The sequence below is a fragment of the Notolabrus celidotus genome, chromosome 14 (genome assembly GCF_009762535.1).
Source record: "Notolabrus celidotus isolate fNotCel1 chromosome 14, fNotCel1.pri, whole genome shotgun sequence".
Lineage (NCBI taxonomy): Eukaryota > Metazoa > Chordata > Actinopteri > Labriformes > Labridae > Notolabrus > Notolabrus celidotus.
Window position 1 is genome coordinate 20,420,869 of NC_048285.1, and position 14,078 is coordinate 20,434,946.

Below are 14,078 nucleotides of genomic sequence, written 5' to 3' on the forward strand. Positions count from 1 at the left end.
CAAAGGACAGAATGATCTTGCATCTGAAAGGTTGGTACAATACTGATACAGTAAGGACACACAGTACACTGACATTTAAGTACACACATACAATATAGACGGGCAAATTTTAGCATTTGGCTTTGCACCAAAAATACATTTATATTGTTGATTTGGACAAAGTGGTGCAACTTATCTCTGCTGTCATTGTGCTGTACATGTGTAAGCAGTCCTGTTTGGAAGGGAATCTAATACTGCTGTCTTATAACAGTAAAGCATGACAGTCATTGTGGATTATTGTTGTAGAAAATGTGAGTACTTCATAGAATTATACACAGCGACAAAATAATATGTTTGTTGCTAGTGGTGTGATTCGCTTTTGTAGGTCATGAAGATGAATAATTTTAGTTTTTTTCATAAACACTTAAAGGTGACATATCACGCTTTTTTCATCAATATATATTGGTCTAAGAGGTCCCCAAAACATGTCTTTAAAGTTTCTGCTCAAAAAAACACTTTGAAATTATATTTTGGCATGCCTGAAAAGCCCTCTTCTTCAGTCCTCCTCAGAACACTCTGTTTTCCCTCTGACCACGCCCCCTCAGGAAGTGGATGTGCCTCGGCTCTCCAGCGCTTTGATCTAATGTTTACATGTTGGCTGAATATACACGGCTGCTCAGAGATCACGTTACTTCAACCCTCTGAATCTGATCCTGAATCTGATCCTGACGGAGAGGCGCCTGTAGCAGGACCTTTCTGAAGGATTGGTCACAGATTTAGTGGTTCTTGTTGTTTTATTTGTCAGTATGTCGATGTGTGTCTTGGTACACAGCTACGAACATGTAGCTATGTGGCTATGCTAACTAGCGCTAGCACTTATCCATGATCAATAAAAATCATCCACTAGATCTTCAAATCTGCAGGCTTGGGGAGTAAAACCGACCTCTGCCAGAAAGGCAGCAGGACCTTTTATGAAGGATTGGTCACAGATTCTGTGTTTCTTGTTGTTTTATTTGTCAGTATGTCGACATGTGTCTTGGTACACAGCTACAGCTACAGCTATGAACATGTAGCTATGTGGCTATGCTAATTAGCGCTAGCACTTATCCATGACAAATAAAAATCATCCACTAGATCTTCAAATTTGCAGACGTGGGGAGTAAAACCGACCTCTGCCAGAAAGGCAGCGGGACCTTTTCTGAACGATTGGTCACAGATTCTGTGTTTCTTGTTGTTTTATCTGTCAGTATGTTGACGTGTGTCTTGGTACACAGCTACGACATGTAGCTATGTGGCTATGCTAACTAGCGCTAGCACTTATCCATGATAAATAAAAATCATCCACTAGATCTTCAAATCTGCAGACGTGGGGAGTAAAACCGACCTTTGTGTTTATTAAGACAGCCTACAACTAGCATGCCTCCCTCCTAAGCTCCTTGTTACCACACATTTGTGCAGGTAATGAAAAACGGAGGAGGGGTTGAGTTGTATTTTATACAGTCTATGGGCTGAACAAGCTCCGAGCTCTGACTCCGTGACAGACCGGATATTGTTACGTAACAAAAACACGGAAGTCTGAAACGGCTCGTTTCACACACATTTACAGAAAGGTGGAGAAATCAGAACAGGGGCAGAATGGATTTTTTTCATTCTCGGGGGGTTTGTAGACATGCCAGGGACACATATTTCAGGTAAAGAACCATTAAAAAGTCCATTTTGTATGATATGTCACCTTTAAGAACTCTTCAAAGGGCCTTGTTATTTTTTTAAACGAGGCCTGTGAGCATATTGTAATCATTGATTTCAAATATCTAGTTGATTAGATTGAGAGGTTTCTGAGGGAGTAGATGAAGTGACATGTATTCTGTAATATTACATTGTGCTTAGTACAGTGGCCAACAAGGGCAATGGCCCAAACAATCTTTCTTCAATAAAAAATGCTGCGAAAGTTCAAACGATGCAAATTTAAAATGCATGCAGAGGATCAAAGCAAACAGCCGAAATGCAAAAAATTTGCTGCAACAGAAAAGATGCAGAGTCAAAAAAACACAAAAGAAGTAAGGAACTGCAGAAGATTAATGCTGCAAATCAAGACTTTAACAGTTTTATTAATTATGAGACAAGACAAAGACCAGACACTAAACTTTGACAGTAATGTTTGACATCACATTGATGCTTGAATTTCTCTAGAAAGAAGAATCTGACACCGGTAGTGGTGAAGACAATGTGGGAACGGGTGAGCAGTCCGGCATACATTTTTTGGGAGATCTGAACAGGGTTTCTGTGAAGCTGTTCTTGGATGCCAGGAGCTAACTGCTAACAGCTAACAGTGCTTTGTAGCCAACCCCAAACTTGACACTAAGCAGAATCAGCTAATTATATCACAAGCCGTATGGCCAGCTAAGAATGGCAGCAGTGGAAGCTGCACTCAGCAGCACCGTAGAATCCTGCAAGGTTTGGCTTCAGGTATCCCGGGCTGTCAGGTTCCCGGTGAAGCTATTCTTCTCCCATCCACACAGTGCAGTCTTTATCCCCAGTATCAGAGTCTAGAACTGACTCATTGTAGATCTCTTGACTGTTGCTGTTATAGTTAATTGCAGTCTTTACTAACTTTAACAGTCCTTCCAACTTTAACATCACTCCCTGTTGTTAAACTACTTTCCCAGCTAATGCCTCATGTCCCGGGTCGACGACTCAGGTTTTCCAGGGGTTTACAGCTCCAACACATCCTCCTACTCAGAGCCTGACGCCGGGTAGCTAATGGCTTCAGGGCTAACTGAGATCCTGACCAAAGCGACATTGACCAGCAGTTACCTATGCTTAACTGTTCATCTGAAACTACTTCTCAGTGGACTCTTGCATTTTGTTATGAATGTGCATTGTTAAAGCATTTGCAGCACTTTACTTTTGTAATGAAGACTGCTTGGGTCGTTGCAGATTGTCTGCCCTAGTCAGCCATTGTAACTAATGCTAGTGTAATACTTGTGCTAGTTCTAGCATTATACTTACACAATAATAAGGGTAATGAATGAACTATATGCATAACTGATAAACTCATGAGAACATGTAACATTTTATACAGCTTTGTGCCTAAATGACTGATAAGTGGCCTTAATGTTTGCCAAAGATTATTCTGTATTAACAGTGTGGGTCTAAATACATTTGTTGTGAAATAGATCAGACCTGAGTGTCTGATTGGTCAACAGCTACACAATCTACTCTTTAAAAGTTAAACACAAGTACAAGCACAACTGTGCTGGATTTTGGAGTTGTAGATCTCAGTACTATTATGAGGAAATAGCAAAGACATGTATAGTTTAGATGATATGCTGACATCTGCTGGGCAACACTAGTTTGTAAATTTATGGAAGGATTAAATTAAACTCTTTATGAGTCAGGGACTGATAATACCAAAATACTGCCAATAGAAAACAACAATAATTTGATTGAATTGGTTAACCATGGCTTTTAACATTTTTTATGTACAATATGTAATTTATTTGTATGATAACAAGATGTAACAAACCACATGTGCAATGACTCTATCCTTTGATACTATCCATATTGTAACCAAGTTATATCATGATTATGAAGTGGGGTTTTTTTGTTTGTTATTTTGTAGATTTGAAGAGGAAATGTTAAAACTAATTAGTCAAATAAAATAAAATTAATTAATAATTAATAATAATTGGTCAATTTAAGTGTAATACCATGTAAAAATGTTTTTTTCTTCTTCAATATGTACTCATCATGTCCAACTCACAGGCCGACAAATTGCAAACTCAACATTTTTTTTTATCGCCACTCATTATTCATTAACCAGCTTTGTCAATAGACAGTTTAGTGTCACATATGGAAGTGTCCCAATGAAGAAAAACATTTGGCAAAGATTCGTTGAATGTAATAACTAAATCGTATATAGAATGAAACTTTACTACCAACACATTTTAATTTAAATGACTTATTTTTTTTTTTTTTTTTAAAAGGACAGAAACATAATTCAGTGCATTTGATATATTCAACACTTTACAAAAAATAAAGTTAAATTGAATATGTCGTATCCGTCAAATTATGCTTAATATTGTCATACATGGGCTACTTCGTGGGGTAGGAACCTTTTTTATTTTGGAACTGGTGTCTTATTGCACTCACTTTTTTGCTGTTGTAAATTTAGCAAAGGTCTACAATACTAATAAAAGTGCACCATTATTATACTTTTAGTGCTTATTATCAATTACAAAGAAAGAAAACAGTCAGTGTATTCAGTTTATTTAGCATGACACAACAAGTAAAAGGTAAAAGTACATCTTTTGTTTCGACATTTTACATGTGACAGAACATTTAATAAAACTGTCCTCCTACAAAGCCATTGAGTTTGGAGGTCACTAACAACACAGACTAAAGAGTTCTTGGTGGTATTTTCCCCATCAAATGCTTTTTACAGTTTCTTTCTGGCCTAAAGATTATTATGTAGCATTTTGGTACAAAAATGCAGAAAAGCAAACCAAAGCTGGAGGCCAGAATAGCAAATATCTCCACAGCTACAGTGAACTTCCCAGGAGAGCTGACATACGCTGGGATGAACGTGATCCATACTGCACAGAATATCAGCATGCTGAACGTGATCAGTTTGGCCTCATTGAAGCTGTCTGGAAGCTTCCTAGCAAGGAAAGCAAGTACAAAACACAAGAGAGCAAGAAGTCCAATATAACTCAATACAGCCCAGAATCCAACAGCTGAACCCAGGGCACACTCCAAGATGATCTTTTCCTTATAGTACTTCATGTTCTTCTTGGGGAATGGAGGGTTAATTGTGAGCCAGAGGACACAAATCAGAACCTGAATGAGGGTGAAAGTCAGAACGCTGAGTCTCTGCTGTGTGGGACCAAACCATTTCATGACACTACTCCCTGGAAGCGTAGCTCTGAAGGCCATTAAAACAACTATAGTTTTCCCCAGAACACAGGAGATACAGAGGACAAAGGTGATCCCAAATGCTGTGTGTCTCAGCATGCAGGACCACTCAGAGGGCCGGCCGATGAAGGTTAGAGAACACAGGAAGCACAGCTTCAGTGAGAATAACAACAGGAAGCTGAGCTCAGAGTTGTTGGCTTTTACAATGGGGGTCTCTTTGTGAGTCAAAAAAATGATGGACGTCAGAAGAGACAAAAATACGCCAAGACAGCCAAATACTGTTAAAAGGGTCCCCATGATCTCTTTGTATGACAGGTATTCAGTGGGTTTTGGGAGACACTGATCTTTGTTTTCATTCGGCCAGAACTCAAGCGGACAGATTAAACACTCTGGAGAATCTGCAAATGAGGCGAAATCACACAGAAGTTCAATTATTTACCTAAATGAAACAATCAGCTGTCTTATTATTTTGTAACATAGTCATTCAATCCCTACTGACTTGTTTGATTACTCATTGTTCCCTCAGGGCACTCAAAGCAGTCAAAGCAGCACACTGGCTTTAGCTTGTTTATGGCTTTACGAGTCCCTGGTGGGCATGGTTCTTTACAGACAGCCCTTGGCACCTGATCAGGTAAAACACAGCATGTGCAAATTCAACAATGCAATCAGAAGGCATCACTGAATGTCCACAGAGTATCCACTTCAACTGTCACTTAGTGCTCAGTCCCTGTAGTATGTAATACACAGTTTGCAAATTCAATTTACCTTTTTGTTGTCTCCTCCCCAGATTATTTTGTTGTTGTCTTTGAGCTTAAACTTTTTACCCTCTGGAAAAGAGGTATCATATTGCCCGATAGGTACAATCTCAACCGAGCCATCGTCTTTCATCTGCCAGTTCACTAAGTCATACTGGGCGACTGAGTCTCCATTTTCATCAAAGGAAACCTTGGCTCCATTTGGTGTTGTAAAGTTGACATGTTCAATGTGTTCCAACACCTACAGAGAGATAATAACCACATGTAAGGATACATACATCATAGGAGCAAAAGAGAAAAGAAGAATCAATAATTTTCTAGCACTTACCAGCTTGGGCTGAACTTGTTTTTTATTCACACATGGCTTTCCCGTGGTGGGGTTTGAACCATTTCTACACTGCAGCAGTGCATGGAGGGCATATGCCACCAAGTACACAGCTTTGTACACATTATTCTCAGGTCTGAATTGTGTCACGTCTGTGTAGTCACTAGAGACTGTTCTTAGATCCTCTGTGCCAGTGCATAGGGTAGAGGCATTAGATGGAGAAAAACTGCAGCCAAAGTACTGCTCCCAGAAAGCTTTCAGTATGTCACTCTGTGGCTCATCAGAAGGTTTCAAGCTGAGTAAGAAATCACCAAGACCTGGTATAGTCGCCTCAGGGAGGGCAAAGCCCATCACCCCTTGTAAAATGCTCTTCCTCTCAACAGAGGCCAGGTGTTCTTGCATGATCCAAGACTCACTGCCAACCCACTGCTTCCCAGAAACGTTATAGTTTTCCATTTTTGACAAGAACAATTTCACGTAGAAAAAGGACATAAACAACAGGACCACCTTTGACGAGGAATTATTCAGTGTCTTTACTGTGGTCTCTATTATTGTGGTAGAGCTCTTAATGTAACGCAAGGAGTATTCAATACATATACCCTCTTTCTTTGCTTCCTTGGTGAATTCAGCTGTCCCTTTCTCAGCGTACAAACCTGCAGAGAAAATAACCCCCACCCAGCGCCAGTTAAAGTATTTCATAAGCTGCACCAGAGCGAGGATTTGGAAACGGTCACTTGGCACAGTTCTGAAGAATGTTGGGTATATTCTTTTATCACTCAAACAAGCACAGGTTGAAAGATGGCTCACCTTCAATGAAACAAAATAAAACACAAGTTCAATACAAATAATTTATATAACTTTGTTAAAGAGAAACAAGTGTGTATTCATTCTTACCTGTGGAATAGATAGAGGGCTTAGTATGAAGTTTATGTCTTCACTTATTCCAGAAGATGAATGACCCAAGAGAGCCTGTATCTGACCATCGCAGCCATTTGAGTCCTCTCTGGTCACTGCTTCTACAGCTGCTCGTATCAGGTTTTCACTCCCACAGCCGTTATACAGTCTGTAGCCCAGACTTGCTCCAGGAAGGAGCTCTGTATTTCTGTTGATCTCCTCCACAGTAAACATCAATGTACGGGCAAACTTCAGTTCTCTGTCATTCAACCTGCAAACACAGAGTTTACTATCCTCTGACAAAGCATTCACTAAAGACAGTCAGTTTGCAAACACATCAGTTTAAATCATAAAACATTGCATTGTATAACATTCAAAATATATTTAACGCATGGTCACTCACTTTGTGCAGTATGCATATGGTATTGCTTGATAGTCATTGGATTCAAATTTGCGTGTACTACTCATAGAAAAGACGCCTCCGATAAATAGATCACCTTCTTTTGAAAACTCCATGAACCCTGTCTGCCCGATCACTCTGCATGTTTGGTTCTCTGACTTTGTCCTCGCCAGCAGAATGAATAAGATAACTGTAATCCAACCCATCATGGACCACCCTCCCCTCCTCTGAAACAAATCTGACAAGGACGCTAACCTTTATAGGCCATAAGAGAAATATCGCCAGCCAATGTGAGCACAGTTACAATTCTCAAAGGTTTATTTAGTTTCTTGCTGCACTGCAATCCAAGGAAACAACTTTTACATACAAATTATGAGAGCCTGGTTTTCTTAGTGAATAACAGACATTGACTTTGTTATGTGGACATGCTGGGCTGTCCAGTTATGGTCACTCTGAGGAGGCCAACAGGCCAAGAATCTGCATCAATATTTTAGGGTGGTGTAGTACTTTCAGTATGTTCACTCAAGTGTTCTTTGGACAGACTGTAATACCCAGATAATGTGGTCAATTTTGACTTTTACATAAATTACATAACAAGTTATATTTGAGTGATGTCACACATTCATGTATTTTATTACCTTACATTCAGTTTTGTTGCTGCATGTCTTTTTTGTTTGTTTGTTTGTTAGTTTTTCTTTGTTTTCTAATCCCCTTGATATCTTTGAAACTCAAAGCCTGTATCCTCATCCTACACTGGTGATGAATGGATTTAGGTTTCTCATATGATAGATAATCTAAAATATATACATAATCTGAAACATATATCTTTGATTGACTTTCAGATCTCAACATTTGTTAAAAGAACTTAGGTGAAGAGCTTGATTCAAAGCAAACTGCAAAAGTCATGTTATTGCAACATTTTACAATAAAGGTTGGAAAATATGATATAAAAATCAGAAAATCTAAAATTAAGATATACATTTATTGTATAACTTGAAATATTAGGAAACTATTTTAAATGTATGGAAGTCCTTGAAATGTATCAAGAGAAGAACATTAACATTTGAACAAATTAAAAAGACGGTTTGAATATATAATAAAGCAGGTGGATGTATGGTATACTTGAAACATGTAAAAACTAATAGTTTACAATAAGTGGAATATTGGTCTGTAAACAACGGGATTTCAATATGATTGATTAAAGTTTAGTTGTATGACAAAAGAGAAAGTTAAGTAAGAAAAATGAGAAAAAAAAGTATGCTGAATCCAATTCAGAATATATTCAATGACATTTTTAAAGTTTGAATGAAAAGAAAATCAAATAAATCTGACTAGGTATTAAAAAAAGTGTGAATATAGACAAATTTGATTTTAAATGAATATAAAAAAAATTTGAATTCTTAATTTAAATTTGAAATGTCCGAAAACTTTAAAAAACTTAAGTTTAAATTGTTGTTAGAATATGTGGAATACAAAGGTCTGGAAATAATGGAAGTTTGAATTCATGCAATCAAAGTCAAAATGTGAAGTGTTAAAGTTTGAATCACAGACTTATAGTTGGATGTTGAATGAAGGTTAAAAATGCCATTCAGAAAATATAGAATTTATGCATTAAAGAATTTAGGCTGGATTAAATTGTTAAGGCTTTGGATATATGGAAATATATATATCAACTAAATGTTGGAACATATTAAACGTGTGTTTTTTTTCTGAAATCAGAGTTGGAATCACAAAAATGTATGTTTGAATATACGAAAAACTGAAACTTGAATGATGGCATGAGAGTATGAATGAAAAGGAAACTTAAACATAAAATAAACTTAAGTGGAATGACGGTCACAATATAGTGGATGTGAGACTGTTAGGTATGGCTATAACATGAAGTTGCAAACATAATCAATTAAAGTCTGAAGTATAAATACATTAAACTAGAAAATATGGAGGTGGTAGACTAATTAGAATGTAGGTTAGAATAAACAAAATGAACATTTTAACATGTAGAATAAACAGCACTTAAAACATTTGAATATTTGAAATGAAAGTCCGTTTATGTTGATAAAGCTTTGAGACTTTTCAATTATTAATTTATTATTCCATCCTTATCATAAATGTTCCTAGATAGGTCTATGGTGTCTGTGAGGCTCTTGGCATCATAACTATTGTATATGTTTGCCCATGAAGCAGAAAATCCATGCACCTTTAGGTTTACACACATTAACCAGGGTGAACATTTGGCTTTTATTATTTATAATGTCTTTTACTAGATCATAGAAAAAAAAGTATGCTTAAGACAAATTGAAACAGTGACAGTGCCTTGCTAAGTTTGTTTTCTTTGTGCATAGTAAGATATATTATAAGAATAGGTATTACAATTTTTTAAGTAGTATGTGATGATTTACATGATAAAACTATTGTGTTGACAGAAACTGTACTTCTTTATTATCAACGCAACTGAGAGTCTTCAAAGTGCAAATTGAATTGAAAAACTTGAAAGAAAAACGTATTTGGAATTTAATCCAAATGTTAAATGAACAGTATATATAATTTAATTTACAGGGGAAATACATATTAATTAATATTTCCGGAGCCAAAATGCTAGTTTCCATCTGGCCAGATGTTACAGTAGGCTACCTAACAGCATGAAGCTCTTCTGTAGTCTTTACTCAAAGCACTTTTACACTACAAATCACATTGATATTCTGATTGCAGAAGCTGCGATGTAAAATGCATATTGGTGTTACCTAATCTCGTTCATGGGCATACACACTGCTGGCTATGCTTCTGGGGGAAATATGGGGTTCAGTGTCAGTGACGTCTTTCCTGTTGAGAGATGACCAACTCTACTGCTGAGCCACAGACACCCCAATGTCAATATACAATACACTGAAATAAAGTCACTTTAAAATGAATCCTAATATTAATTCCATGACACATTAAATGCTGTAGTGTTTTAAAGAAGTTTGAAATCCACATTGAAACAGATACTCTAAAAAAGTGTGCAAATGTTGTAATTTTAACTTTTTCAAATTATTATTTTTTGATTAATGAATGAAAGTTGGAGAAAAAAATGATATACTTATTTGTTTATATAGGCATTTAAAATAATTTCTGATGTATTTTTTAATTGAATTGATATTACGTGTAAAATGGTCAGCTGAAATTGAGGGTTTTTCACATATTTGACGTTGAATGACACATCTTTGAAATACATTTCATCAAATCAATAGATAATTACTCAACACACAGGACACATTTCTTCATAAAAGTAGTCTTTAATACAATAACAGAGAACTCTGTAGAGAGCGGACTGGTAAAACTGCACACCAAGAGGTAGGGAATAAAGAAAAAACAGCATTGATATTATTGATAAAGGACTGAATTTAACATTTTTACATCTATTTTTTTCACACTTCATATAATATATACAAATTAATGTTTTTATATTAACCTGCTGATCTTAATGACCAGTATATACTTTGTTGGGACTCTTGAAATCTGTAAACAGGTTACCAGTTGCACATTCAAAAGAACACTCAAAAACTGTGTTTTCGCCAGGATGGATTGTAGCAAACTTGAAAGTGAGACAAACACACAGCACAAAGCAACAAGTAGCTCCACCTGCCCTAACACAGACTGAGATTTTAGTATTGAACCCTCTCTATTTTCAACAGGTTTGTCTTCAAACCACAGTTTGACACACTTGTTAACAAAAGGGGGGCTGACAGTTAACCACATGAACAACAAAACAGCAGGTAGAGCTCTAAATTTTAGGTGTGTGTTACCAAACAGTCTTAGGACAGATAGAGCAGTCCTGCAGGCTGTAATCACATGTACTGTTCTCCCCAGAGCGCAAGTAAGGGAGACAACAAAAGACATCCTGATGCCTATCGGGGACAACTCAGACGGCTGCTGGAAGGTTGCTGAAGGTGAAAAAGAGTGCAAAGTCATGGAAATCAGCACAATCATAGTAGAGCTGCTAGCATGAGCAGGACTGACTCTGTTTGGCAATATCTTTAGTCTTCTTATGTAGATTCCAAGAAGTAACACGGCTGCCAGAGAAAATCTTGAATCCCATTTGGTAGCACCTATGGGCCGCAAACTCTCCATCCTGCCTGTGCAAACAGTCAATTTTAGTGTAAAAAGAGAGTTTTATAATAAACTGTCATTTTTTTAAACATGCAAAGTAATAGATGTTATCTTTGTTTTATATTACCTTCTTGTGTTAGGAGATCTTCTTGCTATGCATAGAGGGTTGTTAACAAGAAATGGAAGTCAGTTATAGCACATCATACAATTATGAAAGAAATGTGGTCTGAATGATGAAGTTGCACACTGGAAGATGAAATACGTTTTTCAAAGACATTTTTTTTCCTATGCGTTAATAATATTGGGTTTACAATATTTTCATTGTTGCATACCTTTACAGAATAAGTCACTATATATTGGATCTATATCAATATGTAGGAATATTTACTTATTTGAATATAAAGCCCACATCTCTATTCAAACCACAAACTACTCTGCTTCTATGTGAATCCTGCATGAACACATTAACAGAAAAGCATTTTCTCTTTATAACAACATATAGCTTGACATTTTGTCCTTTAAAATATCTACCTCTGTAAAAGAAATGCCATATTTGTATATTTTGTCTCACAACTAGGATTACTTTAAAAAGTTGGCATGGTTGAAGGCACTTCACTGTATCATTTTTTGATTGGCCAAATCTTCTCCAGCAGGAGTGAGCCCCAAAAACACTATAAAATGATGCAAAAATAAGACTGCACGGAAATACTGAAGGTGCACATGCAGACCTGTATGCAGCAGTTCCTGACAAAAGCCTTCTGGGATTTTTCTGCAGTCATCAGCATCTCTTGGCTCTCAGACAGGATAATGTTTAGACATTTAGGAAATGTGGGTCCAAGTTTTTTAAAGGAAGATCTTTGAAGCATTTTGACCTGAAATTGGCATGCCTTGCAGGTACAATGAGTTGTTTTGCAGGGGTCAAAGAACAGAAGAGTAATGATGCAGGTCACAGATCTCAGAAGAACAGATGTCGGAGAGACATTTCTGGGACTCAAATGAGTGCTGTTGTTTTCAGTCTTTATCTGCATGAAAGACAGTTACAGACAAATAAACAAAATTATTGTCCTCAGCACTGCACTAAAATGCATACGATTCCACTTAGCATTTTCTCTGGTACTCACCCTTGTTGTTGAACGCACACAGCTTCTTTCAGACAAGATATATAGCAACAGCAGGTTTTTACACTTGCTGAAATGCCTGTTCTGCATCTCTCCATTCCCACTTTTTTTCACTCTTTTCAACTGATTCACAAAGCCATTGAAGAGTGTGCTGTTTAAAGTCACACAAGCAAACGGGGCAGAGTCTTTTTCAACCCTGTCCTGATTGAAATTCATCTTCAATGCAGCATTCATTTCAGGACATCTACACAGAGAAAGGATACATACATCACAGGTTTTATACATTGCATCAACAGATTTTCAGCATTTCAATTCAAACAGAATAGTGCAACATGAGAGCATAAAAATCCATCTGTGAGACTGTAACTTGTTTATAATTACAGTAAATTGACAATCAAATTGTAATCGACCCATCAAGGCTCCTCTAGAGGTCATCTAATTATCTTTTGAGTGGTGTCTCAATATGGCGTTTAGGCTCACATAATTTTGTCTGGTGTTCCGCAGAGAAATCATTTAATTACAAGCTAATTGTTGAAGAAACTGTGTGAAAACACACGGGAGTATTCAGGACCATGGCAAAAAGAGAGCAAGTTAATGAGAGATATATAATTGATAGTGGACAACACAGGAAACAGTGATCCAACAATTTACCCATACTCACCTCCTAAATGTCAGAGTCACTTTAGTTTTGTCATGAATAGCAGCAGTTTTAAATGTTGTAATAACGCTGAAGCTCTTTGTTTCTTCATCATGCTCATACTGATAAACCTCAGTACACAGATCCCATCTAAGCCATGTGCCAGATGACACCATCAAAGTGAACAGTGTAAAGAAGATAAATGCAACTGTTGTCATCTCAGAGCCTCGCCTTTGGCACTGTCCTGATTCTAGGATGGATGTGTTTTATAGATTTCTATCTGCCACTCAGCTGTAGGAGGCAACTTTACTGGGCCATCCTCAGAGGAACATGCAAACTTTGCGTAAGACCTAAAGGATGTCAAGCATGAACAATGAATCTGACAGGAATACACATGAGCCCAATTTCCCCAATAACAATCAATCTTACAGGCTAAGATTGTGCACTGAAGTCATTTAGGATCAAGCGTGTATGAGTGGTAAGTTTGCAGAAAGATTGAACATATTTTTAAGAAATCTGAGTAATTTTATGTTTCATTCACAATAACTGCAACAGAACCCATAAAGTATTTCTTATGTCACAATTCATGAGACTGTTGTAAGTCAAGTCAATGTGGGTCCACTATTAGCTGTTTTTTTCATGACAGCCACTACAAAATATTCGGTAGCCAGCTGTTGGAAGAAATCAGGCCTGATGTGTACACTTGTGTTCCTTCACTGCAGGTCTTCAAGGTGTAAGCAGAGCCTTTGACCTGAGGCCTAAGGACAAGTGCGGGTTTGGGTTCACATTATATTACGCCATAACTGTTCACTGACCGTGAAACCAAAGATTTAGAGCACCCCTTACTTACTGGCCTCCCCCAGATGGAACAAAGGTTAAAATATAAAATTATTATCTCAACCATGGTTTCTGCTTTTGTTAGTTTTTATCATGCTTATTTATCTCCAAGTGTTTATTTTTATGAGATGAG

At 37.1% G+C, this 14,078-nt stretch overlaps 2 protein-coding genes across 2 annotated transcripts; both read right to left on the reverse strand.

Annotated features, from left to right (window-relative positions):
* Nucleotides 1-4,231: 4,231 nt before the first annotated feature.
* LOC117825680 (extracellular calcium-sensing receptor-like) lies at nt 4,232-10,022 on the reverse strand. The gene is made up of 6 exons (XM_034701598.1): nt 10,009-10,022; nt 6,868-7,138; nt 5,977-6,780; nt 5,659-5,889; nt 5,393-5,516; nt 4,232-5,291 (listed from the first exon to the last, which is right to left on the reverse strand). Exons 1-6 carry the CDS (start codon nt 10,020-10,022, stop codon nt 4,378-4,380), a joined length of 2,358 nt encoding a protein of 785 aa, XP_034557489.1. The 3' UTR covers nt 4,232-4,377.
* A 516-nt stretch (nt 10,023-10,538) lies between these two features.
* LOC117825935 lies at nt 10,539-12,644 on the reverse strand. The gene is made up of 4 exons (XM_034701925.1): nt 12,475-12,644; nt 12,082-12,375; nt 11,481-11,505; nt 10,539-11,379 (listed from the first exon to the last, which is right to left on the reverse strand). Exons 1-4 carry the CDS (start codon nt 12,559-12,561, stop codon nt 10,706-10,708), a joined length of 1,080 nt encoding a protein of 359 aa, XP_034557816.1. The 5' UTR covers nt 12,562-12,644; the 3' UTR covers nt 10,539-10,705.
* Between the last annotated feature and the right edge of the window lie 1,434 nt (nt 12,645-14,078).